The 25,412-nt window shown below is 58.9% G+C and overlaps 2 protein-coding genes across 2 annotated transcripts; one reads left to right on the forward strand and one right to left on the reverse strand.

Moving 5' to 3' along the window:
• Positions 1-7,746: 7,746 nt before the first annotated feature.
• CUNH21orf2 (chromosome unknown C21orf2 homolog) lies at positions 7,747-14,715 on the forward strand. Its single transcript, XM_017839702.1, has 7 exons — positions 7,747-7,838; positions 9,369-9,387; positions 10,017-10,063; positions 10,736-10,965; positions 11,962-12,133; positions 12,507-12,600; positions 13,743-14,715. The coding sequence occupies exons 1-7, from the start codon at positions 7,762-7,764 to the stop codon at positions 13,866-13,868; spliced, it is 765 nt and encodes a 254-aa protein (XP_017695191.1). The 5' UTR covers positions 7,747-7,761; the 3' UTR covers positions 13,869-14,715.
• A 3,440-nt stretch (positions 14,716-18,155) lies between these two features.
• On the reverse strand, positions 18,156-24,426 carry PFKL (phosphofructokinase, liver type). Its single transcript, XM_017839705.1, has 22 exons — positions 24,317-24,426; positions 23,688-23,761; positions 23,517-23,594; positions 23,239-23,428; positions 22,889-23,054; positions 22,760-22,804; positions 22,570-22,678; positions 22,176-22,271; positions 21,992-22,084; positions 21,568-21,693; positions 21,411-21,475; positions 21,190-21,253; positions 20,956-21,102; positions 20,805-20,875; positions 20,629-20,716; positions 20,355-20,507; positions 20,098-20,262; positions 19,871-19,932; positions 19,437-19,548; positions 19,257-19,356; positions 19,043-19,148; positions 18,156-18,957 (listed from the first exon to the last, which is right to left on the reverse strand). Exons 1-22 carry the CDS (start codon positions 24,399-24,401, stop codon positions 18,810-18,812), a joined length of 2,343 nt encoding a protein of 780 aa, XP_017695194.1. The 5' UTR covers positions 24,402-24,426; the 3' UTR covers positions 18,156-18,809.
• Between the last annotated feature and the right edge of the window lie 986 nt (positions 24,427-25,412).

The raw sequence follows: 25,412 nt of genomic DNA on the forward strand, positions 1-25,412 counted from the left end.
AGCTTGTATTCCTACGTGAACGTGGATTTGGGCGCCTCCTGACCATGTTCTCCACGGCCATATTCCCATCAGAGTTTATAAAACCCCCTTGTGCAGTTACAGTCACAGTCTCTCCCTCAGTCAGTTCACAGATGACACCAAGCTGGGTGGGATGTGGATGAGCTGAGGGCAGGAAGGCTCTGCAGGGGGATCAGGACAGGCTGGATCCATGGGCTGAGGGCAACGGTGTGAGGGTCAACAGGGCCAAGTGCCAGGTCCTGCCCTTGGGTCACAACAACTCCCTGGAAAGCTCCAAGCTGGGGTGGAGGGGCTGGAAAGCTGGGAAAGGCCCTGGGAGTGCTGGTGACGGCGGCTGGACACGAGCCCAGGTGTGCCCAGGTGGGCAGAAGGCCAAGGGCACCTGGGCTGTGTCACACCCAGAGTGGGCACAGGACAAGGGCAGGGATTGTCCCCCTGTGCTGGCACCTCTGAGGCCCCTCCAGTGAGGGCTGTGTCCAGTTCTGGGCCCCTCAGTTCAGGAAGGACATGGAGGGGCTGGAGCATGTGCAGGGAAGGGAACGGAGCTGGGAAGGGGCTGGAGTAGCAGGAGGGGCTGAGGGAGCTGAGGGGGCTCAGCCTGGAGAAAAGGAGGCTCAGGGGGGACCTTCTGGCTCTGTAACCCCCTGACAGGAGGGGAGAGATGGGGGGGTCGGGCTCTGCTCCCAGGGAAGGAGGGACAGGAGGAGAGGGAATGGCCTCAGGCTGTGCCAGGGGAGGTTTAGATTGGATATCAGGGAAAATACCTTCCTGGAAAGGGCTGTCCAGCCCTGGCACAGCTGCCCAGGGCAGCGATGGAGTCCCCATCCCTGGAGGGATTTAAAAGCCATGTGGATGTGGCACTTGGGGACATGGGATAGTGGTGGCCTTGGCAGTGCTGGGGGATGGTTGGACTCGATGGACCTTATGGACTTGAGTGCTTTGCCATCCCTGGTTACAGCTGAAATGCCAACATAAGGAGCAATTCCCAGGGCTCACAGTGCCCTGTAGAGACAGTTATTACAGTTCCTTTTGCCAGTAACACACATTCCATGAATACATTTACATGGGAATTGGGATCCTGCTGATTTGCAAATCAAAGTAAAATATGATGTTTCTTCATACAGAATGTGTGATGCACAGGAAGGAGCCTGGAGGGATCAGGATGATATGTCCCCCACTTACAAAGAGACCAAAAAACATGGAAAAAGGGCAGAACATTGGAGTCAAGGTGGGCCAGGAAGCTCCTTCTTGCCTTATTCCTTGGGAAAAACCCCCACAGATTTAGTGAAGCAGAGCAAAGGGAGCCAAAACACTGTAGTGAGTTTAAAAAGGATCTGGAGAAGAGCACAGGGAGGTATGGGGAGGCAGAGGGAGCTGAGCCAGCACTGTCCTCTCCACTTGGATCTGTCAAGGACAACGACACTTTGCAATGAAAATGTCCCTTGCAGCCCAGCTGTTTCACCTCTTAATCCTGCTCCTTTCTCACATCCCCCTTTAGTAACTCAGTGTCATGGAAGAACAAAGATTAAGTGGAGATTAAGAATATTTAAGTGAAGATTAAAGATTAGGAACGAAGAGTAAGTAAAAAGTCCTGAGTAGGAAACCCATTCATGGCAAGGAGCTGCTGTAACAGCCCCCAGAACAGCAATTTCCCTCTCTCCAGTCATGTGTAATCCCCAAAATTGATCCTGAGTGGAGCAGAGTGGCTCATGCCTACTCTGCTGAGGTCTCTGGGCTGCTCTTACCGCTTCCAAATCAACTCCAAATCAACTTTCCAGCTGTGCCTCAGCTGGGCAAAGCACTAAAGTCCATCCATAGGTCCTACTGAGATGGAACTTTCAATGTTAATTTTCCAGGTTTTTTCCAGCAGATAATCAATCAAAGGGGGAAAAAATGTAAAAAGAAAGGTGGAAATTCCTTAAATTCCTGATTCCAAGTGCATTTGATACTGTTTCATAAACCCATCCCCACAGTTTCTTTCCAGGATCGATGGAGTGAGCATCCCCTGTTGTATTTCATATGTTTACCACATAAAAGGCTCGCTTGGGGGGTGCTAATTTAGCTTTCCTGTACTGAATTGCAGGCTGTGAAAAAATCCACACTTCTGAAAGTTATGGAAAGGTGTTTGGCTTTTTTTACCAGCGGCGCACTCTGATCCCGACATGTCCGGAGCTGCAGACCAGCCTGGCAGCTCCCGCCTTCCCTGCTCCTCTCCTGCCCCCGCACGACACCGGGACACGCTCCCAGAGCGCACAGACACCACAGTTGGGAGCGAGCCAGCTCGGGAATCATTAGGGAACGTTTGGCAGCTCTGCTGCCAGCAGGGACAGACAGTCTCTCAAAGAGCTTTTCCGTGGCAGCGTGTGTGGCACCTTTTCCGTGTGAGCTCCCTCTGCCATCCCGCCAAGCCCTTCCCGGCTCTGTGCTTCCCAAAGTTCTGCCACACCAGCACTTGTGCAGCTCCTCGCTGGAGGGCGACTGGAGAAACGATCCAGCTGGGACCTTTATCCCTGGCTCTCCTTCCTGCCGAAAGAGCAGATGGAAATGAGCAGAACAGAATCGTTTAGGTTGGAAAGGTCATCAACCATAAACAAGTCCACCAAGTTGTTCCCTGGGGGCAGAGCCCGACCGCCCCCCAACTCCCCCTCCTGTCAGGGAGTTGCAGAGCCAGAAGGTCCCCCCTGAGCCTCCTTTTCTCCAGGCTGAGCCCCCCCAGCTCCCTCAGCCCCTCCTGCTGCTCCAGCCCCTTCCCAGCTCCGTTCCCTTCCCTGGACATGCTCCAGCCCCTCATTACTTGCTCTGTGCAGTTGGCTGTGATTTCCTTTTGCTGTGGGTGTTTGTCCTGGGAATTCATTGTTGGCTGAGCCAGGTCTTGCCTGTCATGAAATCCCTTGTCCTAGTCAGAATGGAGCTGTGCCGTGTCCCCGGGTGGTTCAGGTGTGGCCGTGGTGTCCACACAGCTGCTCCGTGGTGAAGCAGGGCTAGTGCTGCTCTGCTCATGTGGGAACACGTAAGGAGCGGAAGCTTTCCTGGAAATCCTCTCCAAAGGCTTTTTTCCAAAAGTTCTGCACAAGCTCCTCTATTAACTTGGCCCAGGAGTGCCCACCTGCCTCTGGAAGTGTCTTGCAGACACTCTTGGCTGTCTCCTCAGAGGGGCTGAAGAGGGGATTCTTCCCAAAGTGAAAGCTGACGGAGCCTGGTGGTCTCCGGTGCCGTACCTGCCTCCATCCATCACATCTCCGTGATGACACAAGTCTTTTGTTGGCTCTTTCCAACCTCAGCATTTCCTGCCAACATCCAAACGGTGCTGCTGGACCCGGAGCAGCGAGGGCTGCACAGAGGGAATATCCTGTGGGTGGAATATCTGCTGGAGAGCTGCCATGAGCAGAGCATCCTCAGAACCACAGCGCGGTCAAACTTGCCATGACGCTGCACGGGAGCAGTTACAGGAACAACTTGTTGCTCAGAGATGAGACATTCTCAAACACGTGGGGCTTTCCTGAAGATGTCCCAGTGGCTGCCCTGGAGAGGGGGAAGTAGATCCCATCTCCAGGAGGGCCGACCACCTCGCTGGGATACCAGGAGGATAAAACTGTCAATGCCTCCCCCAAAGCCATGCTGCTCCTTCTATCCCAGTTAACAGCTTTTCCTAACCAGGATGGTGCTAGGTAGGGATCAGCTTCTGGGAGGCATAAAGGTGCTGTAAGCAGAGTGGGGTAGCACCAGGAGAAGTGGCTCTGGTTGGCCCCCGAGCTTCCAGGACTCAAAAAGGAGGTATCCATACAGGCACTGGCATCTCTATGGAAGTGTCAGCGAGTTCCAGCTAACAGAAGAAGAAACCACTTCATGCAGGACCTGAGGGAACAGCTGGAGCTGTGTCAGGGCAGGGTCAGGTTGGATCTCAGGAAAAGGTTCTTTCCTCAGAGGGTGGTTGGGCACTGACCAGGCTCCCCAGGGCAGTGGGCACAGCCCCAAGGCTGCCAGAGCTCCAGGAGGGTTTGGACAATGCTCTCAGGCACAAGGTGGGATTGTTGGGGCTGTACAGGGCCAGGATTTTGACTGGATGATCCTTGTGGGTCACCTCCAGCTCAGGACATTCCATGATTCTATGATTCCATGATTCCATGACGGCAGACACCTCATCAGTGATGGTGACAAACAGGGAGAGCTGTGGAGCTGTGGCTGCCCCCGGCAGCAAGGGCAGGTCACCACTATCACTTCAAATTCCCTTTGTGTGACTCACACCCCAACAGCAATCCCATGCCACATCCAGGGAATGTTTGGTTCAGTAGCCAAGAAGCTCAGCGGTTCCAACATTTCCTTCTGAAGCTCTTGTGGGAATCACAAGTGGGCTGTGAAACTGCATGGAGCAATCACGGGTCACAGCAACCGCTCTGGTCAGAAATGAGAGCTTTTCTGAAAGGAGAAAATACATTCAAGGGTCATGTGCAATAAATTGCTTTCCTGGGCCTCCACAAAGCAATTAAACAAGTGATAATGGGGTCATTATACAAAACACTGATACAGAGCTGGAAAGGGAATGTGTGGCTGCCACGTAGAGCAGACCTGACTAAAGGTACTCCAGATATGATCCCAAGTGTGCAAAGAGCTTTTCGCTCTCTTGCTCCCACAGACCAAAGAAGTGACTACAACCCACCACCAGGAATTAGGGGTGAGGTGGGACTTCATCCATCCCTGCTCTGGAACACTGAAAGATTGGATAGACTGAAAGATCCAGGAATATGGAAAGATCCAGGGCTGTGAGCGGGACATGGATGTGCCATGGATTGTAGGTGATCCTGACGAGGCCACTTTGTCCCAGACCTCAGGGCTTCTCCTGTTCGTCTCTCCACGTCCTTCTCAAATTGATACACATTATTTAACCTCTCTCCTTTTAAAAGACCAGGGAGGAGGTTTGCCTGAGATGCTTATTGGTGCTACTTGCAGTATGAAACTTGGGAATAAAATTGATTTTATTTAAATAACCTGAATGAAACAAACGTTTGTGCATGGGTCAGTCCCAGCAGAGTGTCAGAGCAGACAGTGTACAGTTAAACTGACTGACCTGTGCTTTTGCCAGCAGGATGAGCACAAAAATCTCTCCATGGCATCTAGAAAAGATTCCTTAATTTCCTTAACCTATCTCAGCGACAGGCTTCACTGCCAACAGGGCAGCAAAGCACAGCTGGGGTTGGGATTGCACAGCTGAGTGGTTGAAAACATGCTCAGGTGTTTCCATATTCCACTGGAACTGAAAACAGCCTGGGATTTGGAGAAGTATTGCAATGCCATGGACATTGGCGTCCCTCGGATCCTGCAGCTGCCCTCACTGAGACACGGGCAGGCACCCAGATCCTGAGTCTCAGAGGCACCTCATGCCAGCTGGGATGTGGACAGCTGTGTGCAGAAAAGTCAGGAATTCCCAAAAATTGCTCCATCTGCCTCCAAGTGTGCATATCCAGCTCTAAAATCTCATGCACCCCCTGAGCTCTGGCCCCCAGCCCAGGGTCCCGGCTGTCCATGGGTGTGACAGCAGCCCAGTGCTGAGAGAGGAGGGAAATGCAGTGGGATGATCTGCCTAACCCACTTATCCACATTTTCCCTGAAAAGTGCATGCTCATTGATCCCAATAAACACATTGCTCAGCCCTTCTCTTTTTCCAGGCATGTGGCAATCAGCAGGGAAGGGAGCTCAGTGCCAACCCATCTCCTCTCTCCATACAGGACCACAAACAAGGGTTCACTTCCAGCATGTTTCATAGAATTATGGAATCGCTAAGGCTGGAAAAGCTCTCCAAGATCCTTCAGTCCAACTGTCAACCCAGCACTGCCGTGTTCCCCACTGGCTCATACCAGGAATACTGTGGCAGCAGGACCAGGGCAGTGATTGTCCCTCTGCCCTGGGCATGGCTGAGACCCCTCCAGGGCTGTGTCCAATTCTGGGCCCCTCAGTTCAGGAAGGACATGGAGGGGCTGGAGCATGTGCAGGGAAGGGAACAGAGCTGGGAAGGGGCTGGAGCAGCAGGAGGGGCTGAGGGAGCTGGGGGGGCTCAGCCTGGAGAAAAGGAGGCTCAGGGGGGACCTTCTGGCTCTGCAACTCCCTGACAGGAGGGGGGAGCTGGGGGAGGTTGGGCTCTGCTCCCAGGGAACAAGGGAGACAGGAGGAGAGGGAACGGCCTCAGGCTGTACCAGGGGAGGCTCAGGTTGGATACTGGGGAAAATTTCTTCACTGAAAAAGCTGTTAAGCATTGGCAGGGGCTGCCCAGGGAGGTGGTGGAGTCCCCATCCCTGGAGGTGTCCAAGGAAGGCCTGGCCGTGGCACTGAGTGCTCTGGGCTGGGGGACAAGATGGGGACTGGGCACAGGCTGGACTTGATGATCTTGGACAGCTTTTCCAACCTCAGTGGTTCTGGGATTCTGTGATTATGTAAACCATGTCCCCAAGTGCCACATCCACACTCCTGATCCCTTCCATTGGCACTGGTGCACCCAAACACCAACATAATCAACCAACCACTCACCAGCCCCCATCCCACAGTTGTTCCTGTTGCTGGATAAGGTGCAAACACACAGAAAAACATTGGGAAACACTGCATTAATGCCTTTTTTTTGGTCTGTCTTTGCTAACCACACCACTTCTCCAGACCTTTTTATTCCAGCTCTCCATTCAATCACTGAAGCTGCTGTTACACCCCTAAAGATACAAACTGTGTCATAAGGTGGTGTAGAAATCCAGCAGTCCAGGATTGGATTCCTGAAGGACTTTGGGTCTGTAAGAACGAGTCCCGAGCTGCTTGACTCCTGACTTTGGTTCAAAGGTGAGCCTTAGTTTTCTTATTGCCCCCCAGGATAAGAGCAGTAAGAAACTGTTGCCCTCCGTTAGTCATTCCTGAGAGAGTAATTAACTCTTACTTGTACAAAACATATTTTTCAAGGGCTGAACTATCACCCTTTGGAATGTTTAGGAGTTGAGTGAGGAGAACCCGGTGAGAAATACTTATTATAGAAAATGTGGATATATTTTATTTATGCACACTTCATTCATATATAGATATAGGGATACACTTTACCCATATATAGATGTAGGGATACACTTCATACATATATAGATACATAGGGAGATATAAGGATGTATGTGTAAAGTCAGATATAAATTTACACATTCATGTGTTATTCCAAGGGGGAATGGGTTTGCATTGAAAAGAGTAGGTTCAGATGGGATATTAGGAAAAAATCCTTCCCTGTGAGGGTGGGGAGGCCCTGGCACAGGTTGCCCAGAGAAGCTGTGGCTGCCCCATCCCTGGAAGTGTCCAAGGCCAGGTCAGACGGGGCTTGGAGCAACCTGGGCTAGTGGAAGGTGTTGGAATGAGGTTGGAATGAGGTGATCTTTAAGGTCCCTTCCAACCCAAACCGCTCCACCATGGCTCTATAATACAAATATACACCCACAAAGACGCAGCTGTGTGCGTTCAAACCACGCTCTGAACAAGACATAATTAAACGACTAATCAGCTTTACACGTAAATATGAATAAATGACTCAAAACTGCGCCTGTTGCGCGGCCGGGCCGGGCCAGGCCAGGCCCGAGCGGGGCCCGTGGGGGCCGGGCCGGGCCGGGAGGAGGCGGCGGCTCCATCCCGGGAGGAGGCGGCGGCTCCATCCCCGGCGCTCCGGAGCCCGCCCCGGCCGGGCGGAGCCTGAGGGCGCCGGTGCCGCCCCTGGAAGCCGGCCTGGCCCGGCCCGGCATGAGGCTGAGCCGGGCGGCCGTGCTCCGGCAGGCCAAGGCCGCCGCGCTCGACGGCGTCCGCCGCCTCAACTGCTGGTGCGCCGGGGGACAGGGACGGGACGGGGAGAGAGGGGTGGGGAGGGCACGGGCAGGGATGGGGAAGGGACAGGGATGGGGAGAGCACAGGGATGGGAAAGGGACAGGGATGGGGAGAGCACAGGGATGGGGAAGGGACTGGGATGGGGAAGGGACAGGGATGGGGAAGGGACAGGGATGGGGAAGGGACAGGGATGGGGAGAGCACGGGGATGGGGAAGGGACAGGGATGGGGAGAGCACGGGGATGGGAAGGGACAGGGATGGGGAAGGGACAGGGATTGGATGGGACGGGCAGGGATCGGGAAGGAGGACAAGGATGGAGGGGAGACAGGCAGAGATGGGGAGGGGAAACAGGGATTTGGGGGACAGGCAGGGATGGAGAAGGAGGACAAGGATAGAGGAGGGACAGGGATTGAGGGGACAGGCAGGGGTGGGTAGAGGGGACAAGGATAGAGAGGGTACAGACAGAGATGGGGAGAGGGAACAAGGATGGAGGGGAGACAGGCAGGGATGGGGAAGGAGAACAGGCCTGGGTGGGCTAGAATGGGGAGAGATGGGCATGGATGGGATGGGAAGGGATGGGCAGGCATTGGCAGGGAAGGGGAGGGACAGGCAGGGATGGGTGAGGGGACAGACAGGGATGGGGAGGGCACAAGCACGGATGGGGAAGGAGGACAAGGATGGAGAGGGAACAGGCAGGGATGGGGAGGGGAGACAGGGACTGGAGGGGACAGGCAGGGATGGGGAAGGAGGACAGGCCTGGGTGAGGCTGAGGGGACAGTGATCAAGGGGGACAGGGATGGGGGGACAGGGATAGAAAGGGTCAGGCAAGGCTAGGGAAGGGGGACAGACAGGACTGGGCGGAGGGGGAAAGAATGGAGGAGGGACAGGCAGGGATGGTGTAGAAGGTCAGGGAGGGATGAGGAGGGGGAGCAGACAGGGGTGGGTGAGGGAGGACAGCAGTGATGGGGAAGGGGAACAGGGATGGAGGGGGGTCAGGGAGGGATGGGGAAGTGGGACAGACAGGGATGAGGAGGGGGGACAGAGGTGGGTGAGGGCAGACAGGCAGGGATGGGGAAGAGGGGCAGGGATGGCACTAGGGAACAGGGAGAGATGGGGAGTGGGGACAGGAAGAGATGGAGAAGGGGGATAGGGAGAGATGTGAGAGAGGCAGGGATGGGTGAGGGTGATGAGGGATGGTGAGTGGGGACAGGCAGGGATGGGTGAGGGGGGGCAGGCAGGGATTGGTAAGCGGGAACAGCAGGCATGAGGAGTGGGGACAGGGAGGGATGGAAAGGGGGAGAGGCAGGAATGGGGACAGGGCACAGGGGTGGTCCTAGGGGTCAGGCAGGAATGTGGCTGGAGGGACAGGCAGGGATGGGGCTGGGGAGGCACAACCAGGCCCGTGACAGACTCTGCTGCAGCAGTCTGGGGGCGCCGGGCGGGGGCTCAGGCTGTGCACGGGGTGTGGGGGGAGCAGGGGGTGGCTCACGCTGCCATGTCCCCCTGACCCCCCTCTCCTCCCACAGGGGCAGCCACCTGACAGATGTAAGTCCCAGAGGAGCCAGCGAGGAGCCCCAGCCTGCGGAGCCTGGGCCAGCAGCCGGAGCGGGGACGGGATGCAGGGGGTGGGGTTGGCAGCGTTCAGGCCTGGGGTTGGGCTGGCCCCGTGCCAGTGAGCTGCAGGCCTTTTCAGGGTTGATCAGCAGCTCACACCATAAAAAAAAATAACAAACCAAAAGGGACTGCTGATGTTTCCAAATTGGAAAATTTCTCTCTGAGGCCTTGCGTGAGCCCCGGACAGCAGGACCCTGAGTTCTACCTCGTCTGTTTGGGACTTTGGATGAGGTTCTTTTGGTAGGAGAGGCCTGGCAGAGGTGAGAGGGGCCTTTGCTGCCTGTGGAGTCTGCAGAGTTGCTGGAGCAGAAGAACAACGTGATGCTGGTTGGAGTCTGTGCTTCCACTCCTGGGGAGAGAGGCCGGAGGAGCTGCTGACTCTGCACTCACTGTGGCAGCAAATCTCTCTGGTGGTGTTAAACTCGGGTTAGACTGAAGCAAACCTAAATTCCTGATCGTGCTTTTTGTGTTTTCAGTTGGATTTATTGTGATTTCAGTTGGGTTTATTGATATTTTTTCCCACCTGTGCCAACGTGCTGTTTCTATCTCTCCCTGCCCAGATCTCAATATGCCGGGATTTGCCCAACATCGAGGTGATCACGTTCAGGTGAATGCCAGGCTGCCAGCTTTGAAGAGGGCAGGGAAATCACCTTTTTCCTGGAGCTTATTTTCTTCCCACCTCACTGTGGTTGTGTGTCTGAGCTGCCTGGCTCTTCGTGCCCCATTTCTCATGCAGCAGGGATGTAGAAATTATTATTACTCACTAGCTCCTCTGCACCTTCCCCTTTGCTCCTCAAGAAAATAACCCCTGTTTCAACAAGTGTTAGAACTCCATTGTTGAAGTCCCATTCCATAGTTTGGATGGGGATCATCGTGGCCTCTGTATGTGGCCTCTTTGCAGGGTGCTTGCTGAAATGCTTCATGGATCTCTCAGAGCTTTTCCTTTCCATAATACACCCAACTTTTCACCCATCCTGGGAATCCCATGGAGCCAATGCTCTGCGAAGTGGAGCTTGGGAATCTTATATGGCTTCTCCTTTGGTGGGTCTGAGGACGTGCCACAGGAAAGGGGGCAGGTCTGGGGGAAGCAGAGGCTCTTTGCCATCCTCAGCAGAGGAGCGCCGGCTGTTTTAATTCTGCCCTCTGTTCACAGAGATAAAATGCCACAAGCCACTGGCTGAATATCCCTCACCCTGCTGTGCCAGGGTGAGGCTGTAGCAGGAAAAGGGTCTGGGAAGGTGCAGGAAGGGAGGGATGGGCTCTGACCGTGTCTCCGCAGCGTGAACGGCATCTCAGACCTCGAGCCGCTGACGCAGTGCCGGAACCTGAGCGAGCTCTACCTGAGGAAGAACAACATCACGAGCCTCAATGAGCTGTTCCACCTCAAAGGGCTGCCCCGGCTGCGGGTGCTGTGGCTGGCAGAGAACCCCTGCTGCGGGCAGGACCCCCACCGCTACCGCATGACGGTGCTGCGCAACCTGCCCGGCCTGCAGAGGCTGGACAACCAAGGTGGGTGTGGGCAGGGCACCACCAGCCCTGAGCCAGGGGAACTGGAGGTGGTGGTGTGTTGGTTCCTCTCTTTGAGGCATCCTTTGATTTCTCCTTGAGTGAGGATGTGGCAGAGGTTGAGTGTTCCATCTGGGAGATCCAGTGTTTCTAAGCTGTTTTCCCCCTTCTCCTTTCCCCGCTCCCTCTCCTCCTTCCATTTCCCCTCTCCCTTCTCCATTCCTATGCCCTTCCCCTTTCCTTTCCCTTTTCCCTTCTTTTCCTTTCCCCCTCTCCTTCCTCTCCCTTTCCCCCTTCCCCTTTTCCCTTTCCCTTTCTGTTTCCCTTTTCCCTTCTTCCCCTTCCCCCTCTCCTTCCTCTCCCTCTCCCCTTTCCTCTTTCCTCTTTCCCCTTTCCCTTTCCCTTTCCCTTTCCCTTTCCCTTTCCCTTTCCCTTTCCCTTTCCCTTTCCCCTTCTTCCCCTTTCTCCTTTCTTTCCTCTCCCTTTCCCCTTTCCCCTTCCCCCTTTTCCCCTTTCCCCTTTCCCCTTTCCCCTTTCCCCTTTCCCTTTTCTCTCTTTTTCCTTTTCCTTTCTCCTTCTCTCCCTCCCCATCCCTTCCCCACACCAGCAGAACCAAGAGCACCTCATTATAGCTCAGGCAGTACCACTAATTAGTGGTTTTTTAGGGCTGTCTCCTTTGCTGTGGCCAGACAAAGGTTCTGCAACTGGATCTGCTGTTGTAGAAAAGCTTCTCTGTTTTTTTTTTCTCTCTGGTAGCAGCGATTTTGTGGCTTTTGCAGCCTTCTCCAGAGACAAGAAATAGGAAAGCATGTTTGCATCCCTCCCTGTTACCCTCCTCTGAGAGGCTGGGGATGGCTCCCAGCGTCCTCCAGCATGGGTTTCACTGCAGGAGGAGGGTGACAGCAAAATGCCAGAGAATTCCTGGAGCAAACCCCTTGGGTTACACCTCCCTGGGCTGCTGGAGCTCATAGCAACAGGCTTTCGTTTGGGCTTTTGCAGCAGTGACAGAGGAGGAGCTGTCCCAGGCCCTGGTGGATGGTGTGGAGATCACGGCCCCCCCAGCCCGGAGGAACGTGGAGAACGGCTGGGCCGAGTGCACGGAATCCAGCGCCGCCGGATCCACCACGGAGCCCGGGAGCGAACTGCTGGGCTCCAGCCTGGAGGAGACAAAGTGAGGGCTCACCTGGGAGCTGCTGGGATTTCTGGGCTGAACTCCTGTGTGGCATGAAAGGACCCTGCTGTTCTGAAGGCCGGGCCCGCGGCCGGGGGGGTTCCCGTTGTTCCAGGTGCCGTGGGGAGCTGTGCTGTGGAATGGCACCGGTGGGGCTGGTCCTGTGTCTGCCAGACAGGCTCTGCTGTGCTGGGTGCCTCGAGTGTGTCAGCTGCATGTGGAGACAGGGATGGATCCTCTCTGATCTGGGAGCTCCATCCGTGCCCAGAGTCCTCCAGCTGGATACTCCTTGCATGTTTGCCCATGATGGATTGGCCTGCCAGAGGAAGATTCTCCCACCTGGTCATAGTAACATTTGCCCTTTTTTTTCCAGCAAAATTCAAGAGGAGCTTGATATGAAGCCTGTTCCCAGGGATAAATATTCCTCCTTTTCCCCTCGAGAGACAGACTGCAACCGCAAGAAGAGAGTGAGTGTCTTTTAAAGACCAAATTGCTTTTCCTGTGGAGGACATGAAGGCCCTTGGATGTGTCCAGAGGGGAACAGCTGGTGCCAGGGCTGGAAGGAGTGTCCAGGAGCACCTGAGGGTTCTGTGTTTGTCTGGTTTGGAGGGAAGGAGGCTGAGGGGCCACCTCATCCCTCTCTACAGCTTCCTGAGGAGGGAGTGTGGAGAGGGAGGTGGTGAGGTCTTCTCTCTGGAATCCAGAAATAGGACACGTGGGAATGGTCCAAAGCTGTGCCAGGGAGGTTCAGACTGGATATTAGGAAGAGTTTCTTTAGCAAGAAGGGGGGTCAAACCTTGGGAAGGGACTGATGAACTCGAAGTTTAGGTGGTTCCTCAGCCTGCTCTGTGGTGTAGCCTTGGATGAATCCCATGGATCTTGGTGGTTCCACTGGGAATTGCTGTCTGCTGGGCTCAGTGCCATCGCATCGATCTAAACCACACTCTGCTTCTCTCTCGTATTGGTTGCCTAGAGCAGCACCACAGGCTCTGACCATTAAAGAAGGGGGAAATGACCTCAGGTTGCAGCTGGAGAGGTTCAGGTTGGATGTGAGGGAAAAGATTCTCCCTAGAAGGACGATTATTTAGGCTGTGAAATCTCTCCCTGGAGTTTTTCAAGCCGTGGTTTGACAGAGCCACAGCCTGGTGTTGGCAGCATTCCTGCAGTGGGGGCAGGGCTGGGCTGGGGACCTCTGAGGGTCCCTTCCAGGGATTCCACCAGCTCTCCTCACTCCTCAGAGCAGAGGGCTCCTGTCCTTCCCCATCCTACACACGCTGGAGAGGGAGGGCTGGAGAGGGAGGGCGGCCGCTCCTGAAAGTGCCTTTCCCTATGGAAGCCAGGCTGGAGCGTGGCCGGGAGCCAGAGGTGTGTGGGCAGCTCAGCAGGACTGGGTGGATGGGTTGGTCCTGCATTCCAGGCTCCTCACTGCCACAGCCTCTGCCTGTGTCTGCCCCCGGGGCTTGGTTGTTCCCTCCTGTGGCTGCAGGTGGCTGCTCCCAACTGCTGCCAGTGGTGGTGGTGGTGAGGGAGTTCCTAGAAAGAGCAGGGAAAATCCAGTGTCCATTTCCTGGCTGGCTTGTACGAAGCAGTGTCTGCCTTATCCCCACAGAACAACGTCCTGAACGCCATCCTGCTCCTCATGAAGGAGCTGGATGCCGAGGGGCTGGAGATCATCCAGCAGACGGTGGTGAGGAGACTCCAGGCCTTGCAGAAGAAGGAGCTGCAGGAGGAGTGAGGGTGCCCATGGCCATTCCAACCCTCCCCGGAGCCCCAGCCCCGCGGTGCCATCCTGCCCACACAACCCTGGCTGCAGCCAAAGCCTCGGTGCTCCCGCTGTGCTTCCCGTGGGGAGGGGCTGGGCCGGGAAGCTGCTGCTGGCTCCTTCTCCGGAGCTTTCCTGCCTGGGGAGCAGGCTCTGTTCATGTTTGTATCCCGTGTCTTTGGGGCTGTTGGATGGGAACTGCAGGCAAATCAGCAAAGCAGGAAGGAGCAGGGCTGCAGCCAGAGGTGCTGTGTGATCCAAGGGGGTGGCAACTGGAAAAGTCACCGCTCGTGGGCAGCTCCCGCTCAGACTGACCCTCGGCCAGCCTGGGGTGTGTTGAAGCCTCTGGAGGCAGTTTCTGCCACAAAGATTTGGTTTTGTGAAGTCTGTCAAGGAGACATTTCCTGAGATGATCACCAAGAACCGTCTGGTGCAGGTTGTGAAGGTCAATGTCAAATTCTTAATTTCTTTTCCAAGCCCTGACTGGCTTCCTCTGGTCACGGCCAGTGCTTCCTTTAGCACTGCTGCGGGGGTCAGGCAGACCAAAGAAAACCTTGGAGCAGCCTCAGTGCAACACAAATGACTCCCAAATCCTGGATGCTCAGCTGTCCTCTCACCCCCACATTTCCTGCAGGCATTAGAGCAGCTTAAGGAAACATCCAAGTGAAAGGGCCCTGGGCGGTGCTGCCTGCTTTGCCCAGACATCAGGGGCGGGCATTGCTCTCTAACTGATAAAAATGCATTTACTAAGGTTTTATAGAGCTGTTAAATACAAGCTAAACTGTTGTGACATACCAAATAAACCCAATTATCCCTCGAGGCCGTGTATGTCGTGGCTGGGGGCACTGCTCCATTACCTCTGGTTCACGGGGCACATTGTGAGCCCTGCCAAGCAGGAGGAGGGCTGGGATCCCTCACATTCCCGCTCCACTGGGCCTCTGAAATAGTGATCCTGCTCCCAGCAATGCTTCCCAAGGGCACAGGGTTTGGGGAACCTTCCTGCAGCCGCAGCAAGGGCAGGAAGCAAAGGAGAGGGTGAGGAGAGCTCAGTGCAGAGCCACCCCGGGCGGGACAATGGCCCTGAGATGGGACACGAGCTGGGCCCTGGCACTGCACTGTCCCTGTCCCCTGTCCCCACTGTCCCTGTCCAGTGTCCAAGCCTTGCTGCCTGGAAGGAACACTCATCAGGGAATGTTCAACAAAGCCTGTTTGCCTGACCTTGGTGGGAAGGGACACAGTTTGACCCTCGTCACTTGGGGGGTGTTTTCTGATGCCTTTAACTCCTCCAGTGACCTCAGTTGTTTCCTTCTGCGTTAAATCCAGCTACAGTTGTGTGATCTATGATGTCCCAGACTTCCCTCGACAGCCAGGGCCCGGGAGACTTGTCCATCATCCCCTGTGCATGATGTTCTGAGGGCAAGTCCTCTCCCAGGCTCCTGGCCTGTCCATGTCGGGGAGCGGGGGAGCTGCTGGACCCTCCAGCTCTTCTGGGATGAGAGTGATCAAAGGCATCATCGTGGTTTGTCATCAGGGCTCGTTGGCCGTGCGGCTGGTGGAGCGATCGCCATGGCCTTGAGGACGCTCTGACAGAATTCCTGGGAAGTTGGGCTGTGAATCCCAGGGCAGGAGCACAGCTCTGCCTACGTGCCGTGCTCGTCATTCTTGGCTGGTGCAGGGCTCCCGCTGCCCTGGCTGCTCCCCACGGCTCCTCGCAGTGTCCCTGCAAACCCCGGGGGGGGCTCCTGCCCTTCCCTCTGGCCCTGGCAGCCTGCCCTCCGCTGCAGGAGGCTCCTGGATTTCTGCTCTGCCCTCAATTCAGGGTGGGCTGGATGTGCCGGGAAGCCTGGGAGCACAGTCACGTCCCCTCCTGCTTAGCCTCTGCCTGCCCATCTCCCCCCTGGAATTTGGCCCTCCAGGGTTTTTTTGGGTGGAAATGAGGTGTCAGGGCTGCAGTGACTCCGTCCCCCAACATGGAGCTGGTCTGACACCCCTGTCCCCATTGCCACCCCGAACCTGGCTGCTGCAGGGCTGTGCTGTGACAGATTTTCCGTGTGACCTGCTCTCACCCTGCCCTGCCTCAGCAGGGAATATTGAGCGGTGAATGCAGATGATTCCCAGTTGTGGAAAATGCCAGTGGCTGTGTGGATCCAGCACCATTTCCCTTCAAACCACCCTCAGGGCCTCTGGGAGGCCGATGGTGAGGCAGTGTGGGGTCTGTGGCTCATGGGGGGTCCTGCTTGGGAGTAGGTTGGGGCTCCTCCAACGGGATTGGCCCATGGGATGGTGGAAGAGCCCTTTTCCCGCCCAGGAAACGGAGCTCCAGGAGCGTCCAGGTCCCTGCCTGGGGTTCCCAGAGCAGATACTCGTCCAGGAATAGCAGCAATGCCACCTCCATCAGCAATACCTGATATTCCTCCACAGCTCCAGCTCTGGCAGGGGAGAGACAATTGTTATCTTCTTCCTCCAGAGCCAGTTAGGGGAAAGCACTGAAATTATGGGATCATACACTCATGGAATGGTTTGGTTGGGAAGGGACCTTAAATCTCATCTCATTCCACCTCCTGCCATGGGCAGGGACACCTTCCACTAGCCCAGGTTGCTCCAAGCCCTGTCCAACCTGGCCTTGGGCACTTCCAGGGCTGGGGCAGCCACAGCTTCTCTGGGCAACCTGTGCCAGGGCCTCACCACCCCCACAGCCAAGGATTTTTTCCTGATATCCCATCTAACCCTGCCCTCTGGCAGTGGGAAGCCATTACCCCTTCTCCTCTCACTCCAGGCCCTTGTCAATAGTTTCTCTCCATCCTCCTTGTAGCCCCTTCAGCCACTGCAAGGCCACAATCAGGTCACCCCAGAGCTTCTCCTCTCCAGGCTGAACAATCCCAGCTCTCCAGCCTTTCCTCCCAGCAGAGCTGCTCCAGCCCTCTGACCACCTTGGGGCCTCCTCTGGACTCTCTCCAGCAGCTCCATGTCCTCCCTGTGCTGTTCCCCAGGGCTGGAGCAGCTCTGCAGGGGGGTCTCCCCTGAGGGGCAGAGGGGCACAATCCCCCCCTGCCCTGCTGCCCACGCTGGGGGATCAGCCCAGGGCACAGGGGGGTTCTGGGCTGGTTCATGTCCAGCCTCTCCCCCACCAGCCCCCCAGGCCCTTCTCCCAGGGCTGGTCCATCTGTTCATCCCCAGCCTGGAGTGATCCCGGGGCTGCCCCCACCCAGGTGCAGCACCAGCCCTTGGCCTTGTTAAACCTCAGGAGATTCCCAAGGGCCACTTCTGGAGCCTGTCCAGGTCCCTCTGGATGGCCCCGTCCCCCAGGTGTGTCCCTGCACCCTCAGCTCAGGGTCACCTGCAAAGCTGCTGAGGGTGCCCCTGATCCATCCTCTGGCTCATTAATGCACATCTTAAATATCACTGGTCCCAGCACAGACCCTCAGGGCACCACTGCCCACTGGTGTCCACTGGGACCCTGAGCCATTGACCACGACCCTCTGGATGGGACCATCCAACCACTTCCTTGTCCGTCTGACAGTCCATCCATTGAATCCTTCTCTCCCCAGTGTAGAGCGAAGGATGTTGTGGGGGACCATGTCCAAGGCTTCCCAGCAATCCAGATAAATGACTTTATAATCCATATAAATGTCCTCTGTAGCCCCTCCCTTGTCCACTGATGGAGTCACTCCACCACAGAAGGCCAGGGGGCAAATCAGGGGGAACTTTCACTTAGGGACAGCTCCGTGGGGAGGACAAAACAACGGCATGTTTGACTCAAAAGCCTGTGATGCATCCTGGTGCTGGCGCTGTCCTGGAGGCTGCAGCCGTCAGCTGGAAGCCCCAGGAGGAAAGTATCCTGGGAAAGGGGCTCCATGGAGCTGTCTGGAATGGCTGAACACGCAGCAGCGTGGCCAGACCGGCACGTTTGGCAGGAGCCCTGAGAAAGTGCCTCAGCAAACGCACTCAACGCCTCCATAAATCACTTGGGCACGTCCTTTGAAGGTGGGAACGGAGTGATTTTCCTCTGGAATTGCAAAGCCTGCCCGCAGAGGATGCTGACCTTGCCCCTACCGTGGCCCGGACAGCAACAAGCCGCCCGCAGTCCCACTCTCCCAGGCTTTGAGGATGTGCAAAGCCAGGAAACCTCCTGGCCCGGCATTAATCCAGCTTGGGAAAACCATCTGGCTTTCCTGGCAGAGACTGTCCCCCCCATCCCACCCCCAGCCCTGCCATCCCTCCCTCCCCCTTGGCGCTCAATGACCACTCCAGGCAGGCAGGTTTGGCTCCAGCAGGTTTTATCTCTAGAGGAGGAGGAGCAGCACCACGAGCAGTGCAGGATCCGGGGTCACAGAGCAGCGGTGAGATGACGGACACGGCACCCGGGGCCGCGCGGTGACGTCGCAGCCAAGCGTCATGCAAGGGGGAGAGGGGCTCGCTGGGACCCCGCGCTCAGCCCTCCTGACACCCCACGGGGATGGAGCTTTCCTGGGGCTCAGAGGCAGCCCCAAGCCCCGGGGAGCAGCTCCAGCCCCTCCGGGATGGCACCACACCCTCCTCACCCCCCTCCCGCACGCGGGGCAGACGAATACAAAGCAGCAGCAGTGGTTGGCTCAGGCGGTCAGGCCGCTGGACAAGGACTTAAAATACCCCATGATTAAATAATAATAAACTATTAAGGGAAGATCAAGGGTCTGGGCTGTGCAGCTGGGCTCAAGCAACACCTCCCTTCTGCACTTGCACAGGGACCAGACACCGCACCAGTGATTTGGGGCAGGATTGTGCCGTTCTGGGAGCTGGCACCAGGCTCTGCCTGCTTTGAGGGGTCGGTGGCAAAGCTACAGGGCTACTGAGAACAGGGGGATGCGGCGCTCCCCGAGCAGCACTGGGGGGGGGCAGAGGACACGGTGGGGGCTGTGGTTTGGGCTGGTGGCACTAGAAGCCCTTCTCGATGCTGAGGGTGCGGCGGGTGACGTGCTCCATCTGCCCCGAGATGTACTCGGTGAGGCTGATCTGGTAGTTGGCGAGCATCTTCAGCATCAGCCGCAGGTTCAGCCACCACTGCTCCTGGGGCAGCCTATGCCTGCACAGGGGGACACAGCTCTAGAGGGGACAGCCCAGGAATGTCCCCCTGGGAGCTGGTGAACCGCCGGGGCATGGGCACTTACTCAAAATCCGTGACTTTCTTGAGCTCTGTCACAGGGCTGAAGGCCACCACCTTCTTCCGGAGCCCGATCACGCAGGCAGAGTCCCCCGAGTTGGCAAACACACGCCCTGGGAGGGGACACGGCCGACCTTGGCCACCTTGCCGGGAGCTGAGCCCGGAGCAGCAGCCACCAGCCTCCCCCACACCCACCACGGGACCCCCAGCCCTTGGCTCACCCTTGCTGTAGACTTGCTGCAGCTTCTCCGACATCCACAGCACCGCCTTCACTCCCAGCTTGGTCCCATAGTTGCGGTCAAAGGGGGTCGGGGCTCCCCCCTGGGGACAGAGAAATGGGGCTGTCACGCCTGTCCAGCCCACGGGGACAGCGGTGGCCCGTGTTGCCCTGTCCCCTGTACCTGCTGGAGGTGGCCCAGGACGTTAATCCTGCAGTCGAAGATGCCTTTGCCCTCGGAGGAGTAGAGATTGTAGAGGAACTCGGTGGTGTAGTGCTCGTGGCACTTTTCATTGCTGGGGGTCACAGGGAACGGGTTGGGGGGCTGCTCCTTACTCTGCCATTCCCTGTGCTCCCCACAACACCTTTCTTGGCTGCTTTGTTCTCCCTGAGGCCCAGAGCCCTGGCCTGTGTGCCCAGGGGGACCCTGGGGCCAGGGTGAGGACAGCTGTGGAGGCATCCCATGCAGGACTGTCCCCACGGCCGAGCGTGCCCATCGTGTCAAACCTCACAGTGCCCAGGGGCCCTCTCTGGCCACGGGAAGGGCTCAGCTCCGGCCTCGCTCCCCGTCACGGGGCTGGGCTTTGCAGTGACTGTCCCCAGAGGTCCCCAACTCACCGCAGCACCAGCCCTCTCTGGATATCTGTCTTCATTTTGTCAGTCAGGTGCTCCACATTGGCCTGTAAGATGAACACCAGGATGCTGTCCCAGGTCCCTCTGGTCCCCTCTGCCGGACCAAGGCACCACCACCATCAACCCTTGGCCATGCTCCTCCAGCTCCTGCCCTGCCCTGCAGCCCTCCCTTCCCCGATTTTCCTTCTTCTTTCAGCCAGAAAGCCGCTCACCTTCAGGTCGTGGATGGTGAAGGGGTCTTCGTAGACGTAGGCGGCGTCGGCACCCACGGCGATGCCGGTGACGGTCGACAGGTACCCGCAGTAGCCGCCCATGGTCTCCACGATGAACACGCGGCGCTTGGTGCCCGAGGCCGACTGCTTGATGCGGTCACAGCTCTGCACCAGGAGGAGGGGGGGGGTCACACTGGGAAAACCCACCTCTGCCTCCCAGGGCTGGGAGGTGAGCTGCCCCCCGGCCCGGCCCTCACCTCCATGGCCGCGTTGACGGCCGTGTCGGAGCCCAGGCTGAAGTCGGTGCCGGGCACGTTGTTGCTGATGGTGGCGGGGATGACGCACATGACGATGCAGAGCTCCTCGTACTGCCCGCGCGCCTCCACCAGCTGCAGCACCCCCTCGTACGCCTGCGAGCAGGGACAGGGAGATGCCGGCCCTGCAGCCAGCCCCACCTCCCAAAAGCATTCCTTTGGGATGCCCACAGCCCACCCCGGCCCCCAGGAGCCAGGGCTGAGGGTCCCCCCGCACCTCGAACCCGCCGATGACCAGCAGCCCCTGGATGTTGAACTTCCGCACGTTCTCCACGATCTTTTCCATGCAGGTCTTGGGCAGTGTCCTGTGGTGGGGGGGGGAGGAGAGACCGTGGTGGTGAGGACAGGGGTGTCACCTCCCCTACACCCCCCGTCTCCCAGGGCTGCACTCACCGCTTGGTGCCCAGCATGGACCCGCCGCGTCCCAGCCATCCTGCCACGTCGTGCCAGCCCACCTCGCGGATCTGCGGGCGGGATTAGGGGTGGGAAGGGCAACCCGTCACCCCCGTCCAAGCCCAAACCCACCCCCTGGGACACCCCTTACCTGCCCCGTGGCCAGGCCCTCGAAGCCGTCGCTCACCACGTAGATGGTGTGTCCCTGGCAGATGCTGATGCGCACGGCTGAGCGCACGGCCGCGTTCATGCCGGCAGCGGGGGCTCCCACGTTCAGGATGGCCAAGCTGAAGGGGCTCTGCGGGGACAGGGAGGGGCACAGCACATCCATGCGTGTCCCCAAGGTTGGGGGTGGTGTTCCCTGATGCTCCTCATCTCCCCTCACCTTCTCCTGCGCCGGCTTCTGGTGCGCCAGCAGCTTGTAGATGTTCCAGTTGTTCTCGAAGCTCCTGCAAGGACACGGTGAGGTGTCCCCAAGGCATGTTTGGACCCTGGGGTGGGGTGGGGGGAACGCCCTTCTGGCTGTGGGAGCCAGCGGTTTCCCAACAAGGAGAAGCCCCCATCCCATAGGGATGTCTGCCTTGATCCCCAATCCCTGCTGCTCACCCCCCACGGAGCTGGATGGCCTCCTCAAACCTCTTCTCATCCATGGCCTTCTGCACATCCTTCGTCTTGGGGGCAAGGCAGGCAGAGACACAGCACTGTGACACCCACACCTGTGGGGTGGGGAGTGGGACCCCCCCGCCGATGCCCCGGTACTCACCACCTGGACACACTCCATGAGTGGCAGCCGCACTGACTGGTTCCCGGAGAGGCTCACCACACACGCCGGTGTGTCCGGCGTGGCCTCCAGCAGCGCCATCACCGCCTCCATTCCCATCTTGCTGCTCTGCAAAGGGACAGGGGCACCCGTGACACTGGGGCCACCAGACCAGCTGGGTGGGATGCTGGGGATGCTCCCACAGGCTTGGAAACCACGCAGCTGCCGATTCACAGCCGGAGAGGTGACGGTTTTACTCAAAACCCCATGAATTCCGCAGGAAACGACAGGGAACGGGCACATGGCTCTGCCTGGCACAGCAGGGCTGAGCCCATCAAGCTTCATCCCAGCTGGCAAGTCCTTTTCCACCGGCAGAGGGGTGGCAGGAGCGGGGCTCCCCCTCTCCCTGTCCTCCCCCGGGACCTACCAGCACGCGGTCGAAGGCCGAGGGGGTCCCTCCGCGCTGCACGTGGCCGAGGACGGTGACGCGTGTGTCGAAGCCCAAGCGCTGCACCACCAGCTGCAGGGGAGAGGGGGTGTCACGCCGAGGACCCGCCGGGGACCCACCGGTCCCTGTGGGCACTGGAGCAGGTGGCAGACAGGGCACTCACGTCCTTCACGTAGTTGGAGGAGATGGGTTTCCCGCTGCGGTCGATGGCGCCCTCGGCGATGATGATGATGTTGAGCCGCGACCCTCGGCTGCGTGTCTGGCACGAGGGGAGAGAACTGAAACTCCCAGTGGCCGTGTCCCAGCACCCTCCCCTCCCCGCTGGCGGCCGCTGCCCCGGGGGTGGCTCAGGTCACGGGCAGCCGAGCCCCCGCCAGCGCTGCCCCTGGCACGCGAGGGCTGGATTTGCGCTCGGCTGAGTGCCCCGGGTCACAGGACAATGGCGGCGGCTCCCGAAGCTTCGCGGGGGCCGGGCACTGGCCTGAGGCTCAGCCCGGGCTCCTGAGGGGAATCTCCGTGGGGAAACAGGAGACAGGACTGTAGGAGACCCCCCTCACCTCCCCCAGCCTCTCGCACATGAGGTCCTCCCAGCCGTCCTCTGGAGGGGATTCAGGGATGAAGAGCCAGTCGGCGCCCGAGGCCAGGCCGGACACCAGCGCCAGGTACCTGGGGGGACACGGTGGTGGCAGCCCTGAGACACGACATCCCACATCCCATCCCACCGACAGGCTTCCCTCGGGGCCTTACCCGCAGTGGCGACCCATCACCTCCAGCACGAACGTCCGCTGGTGGCTGCAAGGACACGGGTGGGAGGACAAGGAGTGGGTGTGATGCCGGGGGGCAGCCCAGCACCCCCCCAGCGCCCGCCCCGCTCACCTCTGCGCCGTGGTGGTGATGGCGTCGATGACCTCCATGATGCGGTGCAGGGCCGAGTCGGTGCCGATGGTCATGTCGGTGCCGCAGAAGTCGTTGTCGATGGAGCCCACCAGCCCCACGATGTTCAGGCGGCAGTTCTGCCGCGCCACCTCCTCGCTGATCTGCCCTGGGGGGGGTCACAGCCACCACACCGGTTATTCTGGGGCGCTCACATCCCCTCCGTCACCAGTGGAGCAGTGTGGGAGCCCAGCCCTCCTTGGGGTCACAGCGACGGGGTGAACCTCCGGATCCCAACCCCGCTCCGACGCCTTCTGCGCCCACCCGGGGGCTTTGGGAGGGGGTTCACCCACCGTCTCGGACCAGCTCGTCCAGTAGCCCAGCCCACTCGGAGCGGAAGATGTCAGCGCCGGTGAGGCTGCCGTCGCCGCCGATGACGCACAGGTTGGTGATGCCGTGCTCCACCAGGTTGCGGGCGGCGCGGAGCCGCCCCGCGCGCGTCGTGAAGGCCTTGCAGCGGGCGCTGCCGATCACCGTCCCGCCCTGGGGGCACAACGGGGGCACACGGCTCGTCAGCCGGACTTGGGGAGCTGGGATCGGGGGGTCCCACGGCCCCACCGGTGACCCTCACCAGCTGGATGATGTTGGAGACGCTGAGCCAGTTGGCTTGCTTGATGTTGTCGCCCCCCTCCACCAGCCCCTCGTAGCCCTGCGGAAAAGAGCAGGGTGGAGGTGAGGGGTACCCTGGCACAGGGGGGTGGGTGCTCCCCACACGTGACAGGGAGCAGGGGGGTATCCCAACCTCATAGATGAGGAACACCTTGGCTCCCACGTATATCCCCATGCGGGTGACGGCGCGGACGGCAGCGTTCATCCCTGGAAAAGCGAAATGTGATCCGGGACGTTCCGTGGGATCCTGTGCCCCGTGGGGGGTGGGATCCTGCAGGTGACCCTGAGGGGTCCCCTCGACTAGGGTGAACCTCGTGGGACCCTGAGCCCCACAGGAGATCAGATCCTGTAGGTGACCCTGAGGTGTCCCCTAGAGTGAATGGGACCCACGTGGGCTGAGACCGGGCAAACTCCACGCACAGGTGGCAGCTGTGGATGAGCAACTGGCCGGGACCGAGTTGCTTATCGGGTAAAAGACACCCTCCCCTCCGTGAGGCTTCCCCCGCGGCCCCGTGCCTTGTCCCAGGGGTGATGGGGACGGGGAAGCGCCGCGGGCGGGACGCACCGACCCTCCCCCGTGGGGGCACACGGGACGGGGGTGTCCCATCCCCGCGCCCCGGGGCGCAGCGCGGGCCGCGGTCCCGCGGACTCTGGCCCCGGGCGGTCACGGACAGGGACACGGGCACGGACACGGGCACGAACACGCGGGGAGGCCCGGCGGCCTCCCCCCCCGGGCCGAGCCCCCCGCCCCGCCGGGCGCACCTTGCGCGTCGCCGCCGCTGGTGAGGACGGCGATGGCCATCCCGGCCCCCGCCATCCGCAGCCGCTCCAGCTCCGCCGCCGCCATCGCTGCGCTCCCGGCACCGGCAACGCCGCCACCGCCCCGCCCCGGGACACGCACGGACCGCGGACACGCCCCGGGACACGCCCCGGGACACGCAGGGACCGCGGACACGCCCCGATGGGGGACAGGCAGGGAACGGGGACACGCCCAGGAACACGCCCCGGGACACGCACGGAGCAGGGACACGCCCCGGGACACGCCCCGTCGCCCGGAGCGGCAGGCAGGGTGACACGTCGCGCCGTATCGCGACATAGTGCGCCATGTCGGGCCGGACCGTGGGGACATCCCGCGCCACCCCATCCTGTGTGAGATGCGTGCCAGAGTCCTGAGGGAACTGGCGGACGGAGCTGCCAAGCCACGCTCCAGGTTATTGGAAAAGCCGTGGCAGGTGAAGTCCCAGGTGACTGGGAAAAGGGAAACGTTGTTCCCGTCTTTAAAACGGGTGGAAAGGAGGAACCTGGGAGCTACCGCCCCGTCAGCCTCTGTGCCTGGGAAGGTCATGGAACCGACCCTCCTGGAAGCTCTGCTGAGACACAGGGAGGACAGGGATTCAGGACAGCCAGCACGGCTTCACCAGGGGCAGGTCCTGCCTGACCAACCCGGTGGTCTTCTGTGGTGGAGTGACTCCATCAGTGGACAAGGGAGGGGCTACAGAGAACATTTATATGGATTATAAAGTCATTTATCTGGATTGCTGTGAAGCCTTGGACATGGTCCCCCACAACATCCTTCTCTCTACACTGGGGAGAGAAGGATTCAATGGATGGACTGTCAGATGGACAAGGAAGTGGTTGGATGGTCCCATCCAGAGGGTCGTGGTCAATGGCTCAGGGTCCCAGTGGACACCAGTGGGCAGTGGTGCCCTGAGGGTCTGTGCTGGGACCAGTGTTATTTAAGACGTGCATTAATGAGCCAGAGGATGGATCAGGGGCACCCTCAGCAGCTTTGCAGGTGACCCCGAGCTGAGGGTGCAGGGACACACCTGGGGGACGGGGCCATCCAGAGGGACCTGGA

The sequence above is a fragment of the Lepidothrix coronata genome, unplaced genomic scaffold (assembly GCF_001604755.1).
Source record: "Lepidothrix coronata isolate B3197 unplaced genomic scaffold, Lepidothrix_coronata-1.0 Scaffold461, whole genome shotgun sequence".
Taxonomy (NCBI): domain Eukaryota; kingdom Metazoa; phylum Chordata; class Aves; order Passeriformes; family Pipridae; genus Lepidothrix; species Lepidothrix coronata.

What these genes read in the sequence shown, in the direction of transcription:
- CUNH21orf2 (XM_017839702.1), top strand. Translation starts at nt 7,762, where the DNA reads ATGAGGCTGAGCCGGGCGGCCGTGCTCCGGCAGGCCAAGGCCGCCGCG. An exon ending in TCCAGCCTGGAGGAGACAAA is followed by an intron (nt 12,134 to 12,506) that starts GTGAGGGCTCAC and finishes TTTTTTTTCCAG; the next exon opens with CAAAATTCAAGAGGAGCTTG. An exon ending in ACTGCAACCGCAAGAAGAGA is followed by an intron (nt 12,601 to 13,742) that starts GTGAGTGTCTTT and finishes TTATCCCCACAG; the next exon opens with AACAACGTCCTGAACGCCAT.
- PFKL (XM_017839705.1), bottom strand. Translation starts at nt 24,401, where the DNA reads ATGGCGGCGGCGGAGCTGGAGCGGCTGCGGATGGCGGGGGCCGGGATG. An exon ending in CAGCGGCGGCGACGCGCAAG is followed by an intron (nt 23,762 to 24,316) that starts GTGCGCCCGGCG and finishes TCGCTTTTCCAG; the next exon opens with GGATGAACGCTGCCGTCCGC. An exon ending in GGACGAGCTGGTCCGAGACG is followed by an intron (nt 23,055 to 23,238) that starts GTGGGTGAACCC and finishes GACCCCCCCCAG; the next exon opens with GGCAGATCAGCGAGGAGGTG.